Here is a 6,551-nt window from a genome sequence, read left to right on the forward strand (position 1 = left end):
ACAAGAATTTAGCTAAAGCAAGAGGCCGTGTCCAGGATGGAGCTGAGGAAGCACTGGGCACACGCAGGGCCCTCGGATGGCCCTTTAGAACTTCTCACAGAGTTTGGAGCAGGGTTTGAAGTCCTTTTTAGTTCCTAAGAGCTGAGGTCTGTCTTTACAGCAGGCTCACAGTACTGAAAAATGGGGCAATCTTAACCTTCCAAGCGCCCGAGTTTATTCACCTAACCCGGCACTTTCTGAACCTGCTCCCTCCGGGAATTAATTAGGTTGGGGATTCTTTAAAATGTTTCTTTCTTAGAGATTCTGCTTCACATATCTGTTCTTTTAAAAAGTAACTAGGCCCCTTCCCCGCCCCGCCCATGATTCTGACGCATTCATCCATGATCCGAATTTCTGGATCGGTTCTCTTGGCCCAAACACTCATTATCCAGAGGCGGTGAGGACATCGAGGTGGCTCAGCGGCCCACACAGACCTAGGCGGCTGGGCTTGGCAAGCACAGGTTAAAGGGGCAGGGGGTTGCAGACCATACTTATGACCTTGCATGGCTCCTGCGAGACCCTCTAGTGGGCACTGTGGGCTCTCAGAGCAGAGTGGAGTGTGCCGGGAGGTTCAGCCCAGACGCACACAGCATTTTCACTTTACAACTTGTTCTGGGGGTAGGCTGGCTTGTAAGACCTCAGAAATATCTTTGCCGGTGCCGACTATGCTTTGGGGAGTGTTTACTGCCTTATGAAGTGTGTTTGGTTCCCCGCGGGAGTCCTAGCAAGTGTATTAAGGGAGCAGGGTAGGCGAGAGCAGTCAGTCCTACAGAAGCGTGAGCCTCCGGGGCTGGAGAAGCTGCTGGAGAAGATGCCCACCACTTGTTCCAGACTTACTGGGTGTGAAAGTCAGAACGTCCTTAAACACTTGAGAGTGCGAAGTCACTCTCTCCAGTCCCGCTCCCCTGCCTGGTGCCTAGGAGAACCCGAGGTGCTCACTCAGCCGGCTGCAACCGGACGCTGAATTCTTCCCCGTCCTCACAGCTCCGACTCTGCGGCCGGCTCCCTCCCCCTACCGAGGCTCACCTTTCCTGCAGAATTGGTGACAGGCTCTGAGGCTGGCCCAAGATGCCCCAGACCTACTGCTTTCCCTTCGGTTGTGTGTGCAGCAGGTCGTCTGCCCCAACGCAGGGAAAGTGTCCCCGCCTCTCAAACCTCAGAGTGCAGGAAACTCCGGAGCGGCGGCCCAGCGGTGACTTAAAGTGACAGAAGCACTGGCCAGTGAGGCCGTGGGGATGCAAAGTTTCTCTGGGCTGCCCACCCCCTTGCTCTGAACTATGGAGATGTTTTCAGAAGGTTCCCCTGACATGTCCCCAGCAGGGGCTATAACCTCAGAGGAGAAGAGCATTTTTGGTTTCTGAGACCTGTTTTCACGTCTAGCTTTGATCACTAATCTGAATTCCCTTCGCTTTTTAGGTATTTTCCTATAAGACGGCCTCCTGAGAGTCTCTGTCCCCAAGACAGGAATCTGTGGAGGAATCCTTGACTGGATGTCAGGGTGGACAGTGTCACCAAAGTGGTCCTCTGCGCCAGGAACGCCACGTGCAGAGTCTGTCTCACCATTCTGTAAGATGAAGAAGGCTTTTCCAGCTATTAAACAGAGGGACAGCGGGGAGAGAATGGAAAATTTTCATACAAGGCTTGGTCCAGCCGAGACTGGACATTCACGTGTGTCTCCAGCTCCATTTCCAGGTTCTCCTTTCAAGAATGACAGGAGAAAGGGGAATAAAAGAGCCAGTCATGGTGTGCAGAGGCGAAGACAGGCTTGTGGCGTGCGGGCCCCGGGCCTGGCCAGGTCGTCAAAAAGCTGTGTGATCTTGCCCAATGCAAACTCTCTGGAGTCGACTTTCCCTTATGTAGTGAGGGGATTCACTTAATCTGAAGCTTATGAGCTGGGCTCTGATTTTCGGGCGTTCTTACCAGCTCATTATCTCCAGTGAAGAACTCCACTCCCCCTAAACGCCACCTAGGTTCCCCCCACTTTATTGAGCTTTATTGAGACATAATTGACACATATAATATTGTGTACGTTTAAAGTGTACAGTGCGTTGACTCGATACACTTATATATTTGCAAAATGGTGACTTACCATCTCAGCGTTAGCAAACATCTGCCTCACGTCACATAAGTACAGTTTCTTTTTTCTCCTGAGAACATTTAAGATCTACTCTCTTTCGTTATATAGCAACTTGCGAGTATGCAAGACAGTATCATGAACTATAATCACCGTGCTACCCATTAGATGCCCCGGAACTCACTCCTCTCTAACTGGAAGTTTGCACTGTTTGACCAGCGTGTCCCGTGTCCCCACCCCCAAACCCTGGTAACCGCCATTCTATGCTCCACTTCTACGAGTTTGGATTTGCAAAATTCCACATAAAAAAGTGATGTCATATAGTATTTATTATCCTCCGATGGTCAAATACGATATATAACATTTTATATATACACGTATATATAACATTATCCATTGATTTATAGACAGACCTTAGGCCGTTTCCATATCTTGGCTACCGTGGATCATGCTACAAAGTCTCTTTGAGATCTTGATTTCATTTCCTTTCGATAGAGGGATCGTAGGGTTGTTCTATTTTTAATTTTTTGAGGACCCTCCATCCTGTTTTCCATAGCGGCTGCACCGGCAGTGCACAAGGGGTCCCTCTTATCCACATCCTCGCCAACACTCGTTATGGCTTCTCTTTTTGTTAATAGCTATTCTGACAGGTATGAGATGATATCTCATTGAGGTTTGGATTTGCATTTCCCTGGCAATTTGTCATGCGGAGCATCTTTTCCCGTTGGCCATTTATATATATTCTTTGGAAAAATGTCTATTCACTTCCTCTGCTCATTTTTTAATTTGGATTGCTTGGGTTTTTTTGCTACTGAATTGTATAAGTTCCCTGTATATTTTTGATATTAACCCCTTATTAGATATATGATTTAGAAATATTTTCTCCCATTCTGTAGGTTGCCTTTTCATCCTACTGATGGTTTCCTTTGTGCAGAAGCTTTTGCTTTCGGTGTCAAATACGAACAACCGTCACCAAGGGCTGATGTCAGGAAGTTGACCCCCTTTGTTTTCTTCTAGGAGTTTCGAGTTGTACATTCAAGTCTTAACCCATTTTGAGTTGATTTTTGTGTATGGTGTAAGGTAGGAGTTTAATTTCATTCTTTTGCATATGGCTATTGGTTTTCTCGGCACCATTTATTGAAGAGACTATCCTTTTTCCATTGTATAATCTCGGCTCATTTGTTCTAAATTAATTGAGCATTTCTACATGGATTTATTTCTGGGGATTCATTCCATTTTGTTTCATTATCTACGTGTCTGTCTTTATGCAACTACCATACTATTTTGTTTTGAGTAGCTTCGTAATATAGTTTAAAATCAGGACGCGTGATGCCTCCAGCTTTGTTCATTCTTAAGACTGCTTTGGGTATTCTGGATCTTTTGTGGTTCTATACAGATTTTAGGATTGTTTTTTCTACTTCTGTGAAAACCGTATTGGAATTTTGATAGAAATCATATTAAATCTGTAGATCGCTTTGGGTCGTTTTGGACATTTAAACAATATTAATTCTTCCAATCCATGAGCACGGAGTGTCTTTCCATTTATTTGTGTCTTCTTCAATTTCTTTCATCAACATCTTATGATTTTCAATATACGGATCTTTCACTTCCTTGGTTAAATATACTCCTAGGTATTTCATACTAATTTTGTATCCTGCAACTTTCTTGAATTTGTTTGTACTCACAGTGTTTTTGGTGGCGTCTTCAGGATTTTTTTATGAATAAGATCATGTCGTTTGCAAATTGAGACAATTTTAGTTTTTCCTTTCTGATTTGGATGCCTTTTATTTGCTTGTCATGCCTATTGGCTCCGGCTAGGACTTCCAGTGCTGTGTCGAATGAAAGAGGTAAGAGTGGGTATCCTTGTATTTTTCTCGATCTGAGAGGAAAAGCTTGCATCTTTTTACTATCGAGTATGATGTTAGCTGTAGGATTGTCATATATGGCCTTTGTTATGTTGAGGTACATTCCCTTTGTACCCAGTTTGTCGAGAGTCTTTATCATGAAAGGATGTTAAATTTCGTCAAATGCTTTTTTGTATTCATTGGGGTGGTCAAATGAGTTTTATCTTTCATACTGCGAATGTGTATCACCTTGACTGATTTACAGACGATTGACCTGTCCTTGCCTAATTGCCTTCCTGCACAATGTGGAACGTTAACGTGACGTGACACCACAAGGTCTCTTCGCCTCACTCCTGATTTTAGCATGAAAGCTTTCGGTCTTTTATCATTAAGTGTGGTAGTGGTTGTAGAATTTTCAAAGACGCCTTTTAGCAAATTGTGGAAGTGTCTTTATTATGAAAAGGTGTTCAATTTTGTCCAATGCTTTCCCTAAATTTATCGAGATTATCATTGTTTCCTCTTTACTCTATCGACATGGTTTATTACATTAATTGATTTTTAAATGTTAAACCAATATTACATTTCTGGGATAAGTCCCACTCGGTCATGGTGTATGCTGCTTTTTATATATTGGTGGATCCTTTTCGCTAGTGTTTCGCTGAGGATTTTTGCATCTGTGTTCACAGGAGATATTGATCTGCGATTTTCTTTTATTGTGATATGTTTTTCTGGTTTGGTATCAGGACAGTATTGGCAACATAAAATGAGTTGGGAAACATTCTTCTTCTTCTACTCTTTGAAAGAGTTTGTGAAGAATCGGTATTAATTCTTCTTAAATGTTTGGTAGAATTTCCCAGTGAAGCCATCTGGGTGGGATTTTCCTTTGTAGGTAACACTTTTTATTAGTAATTTAATCTCTTTATATGTGATAGGTCTATTCAGACTTTCTATTTTTTCTTGAGTCAATTTTGGCGGTTTATGAATTTGTCTGTTTCATCTATGTCATCTAACTTGGGGTATAAAATTATTCATGATGTGTATATATATAGATATAGATATATTTTTTTTAGGCGAGGCAACCCTTGGTTGACCTCACAGATTACAAGGACCTTGTCATCTTACAATCCCTTTTTAGTTAATTTTTTTATGCCTACAGCACCTCGTCTTCCTAGGCATAATCTTTTCTTATAGTTTTTTTATTTCTGTAAATTCAGTAATAATGTCTCCTCTTTCATTCCTGAGCTTAGTGATTTAATTCTCCTCCACATTTTTTGGTCAAACTAGCTAAAAATCTGTCAATTTGTTGATGTTTTCGAAGAACTAAGTCTTGATTTTGTTGGTTTTCTATTCTCTAGTTTATTAAATTCCACTCTACTCTTTATTCCATTCTCCTTCTCATTGATTTAGGTTTAGTTTGTTCTTAATTTCTCACTGCCTTAATGTGGAATACTAAGTTATTGGTTTGAGATCATTCTTCTTTGTTTTTTAATATATATTATATACAGCTACAAATTATTATCTCGTATATAAATTATTAAATATACTCCTAGGTATTTCATACTAATTTACATACTAATTTATTACATATAGCTATAAATTTTTCTCTAAGCATTGCTTTAGCTACACCCCATAAGGTTTGCTGTGTTATCTTTTTCATTTTCATTCATCTCAAAGTATTTATAATTTCCCTTTTGATATCGTCTTTGATTCATTAGTTATTTAGAATCATATTGTTTCATATCCACTTATTACTGAATTTCCCAATTTTTTTCTGCTATGGATTTCTAATTTTACTTTATGTTTGCCTGGAGAACATACTCTGTATGCTTTCAAGCCTCTTAAATCTATCGAAGTTTATTTGACGGGCTCACAAATGTTCTATTTAGGAGAATGTTCCTTGTGCACTTGAAAAGAATGTGTATTCTGCTGTTGTTGGGTAGAGTGCTATAGTGTCGACCCAGTCGGTCACATCTTATTTCTCTTTGTTGACCTTCTGATCGGTTGCTGTACGCATTATTCGAAGTGGGGTATTGAAGTCTACAACTATTATTGTTCAATTGTCTATTTCCCCTTGACTCCTTTCAGTCTTCGCTTCATGTGTTTCAGGGCTCATTTGTGAGGCTCATGTATGTTTATAACGATTATATCTTCATAGTCATCGAGTCTTTCCTCCGCTGGTTCGAATCTGCCATTGAGCCCCTCTAGTCAATTTTTCGTTTCAGTTCTACTTTCCAACTCCAGAATTTCTATTTTGTTCTTACAAAAATAATGCCTCTCTCTACTGACATTCTCTATTTGGTGAGATATTGTCATCGTAGTTTCTTTCATTTACATACTTGCAATTGCTGCTTTGAAGCCCAGTCTTCGAATCCAATATCTAGGCCCTCCCACAGGCCGTTTCTGTTGCCTGATTTTTTCAGGATATGGGTCACACTTTCCCGTTTCTTTGTATGTCTTGTAGTTTTCATTAAAAAACTGAGCATTTAAGGTAATATAGTAGAGCAACTCCGGATAGTGATCTACCTTCTGCTTTTCTAGAGCTCGATTTGCAATTGCTTGTATGTTTGTTTAGCGACTCGGCTGGACTCTTCCGG

General features: G+C 41.1%; 1 protein-coding gene across 1 annotated transcript in view; it reads left to right on the forward strand.

The window, feature by feature from the left end:
* GIMAP8 (GTPase, IMAP family member 8) overlaps positions 1-6,162 on the forward strand; it is a 33,844-nt gene extending 27,682 nt beyond the window's left edge. Inside the window, exon 7 of the mRNA XM_023533821.1 lies at positions 6,064-6,162. Coding sequence (XP_023389589.1) covers positions 6,064-6,162 — 99 coding nt within the window. The remainder of the gene's footprint in view (positions 1-6,063) is intronic.
* Positions 6,163-6,551: the final 389 nt, after the last annotated feature.

This window comes from Pteropus vampyrus, unplaced genomic scaffold, assembly GCF_000151845.1.
Source record: "Pteropus vampyrus isolate Shadow unplaced genomic scaffold, Pvam_2.0 Scaffold112, whole genome shotgun sequence".
In the NCBI taxonomy this organism is placed as follows: Eukaryota; Metazoa; Chordata; class Mammalia; order Chiroptera; family Pteropodidae; genus Pteropus; species Pteropus vampyrus.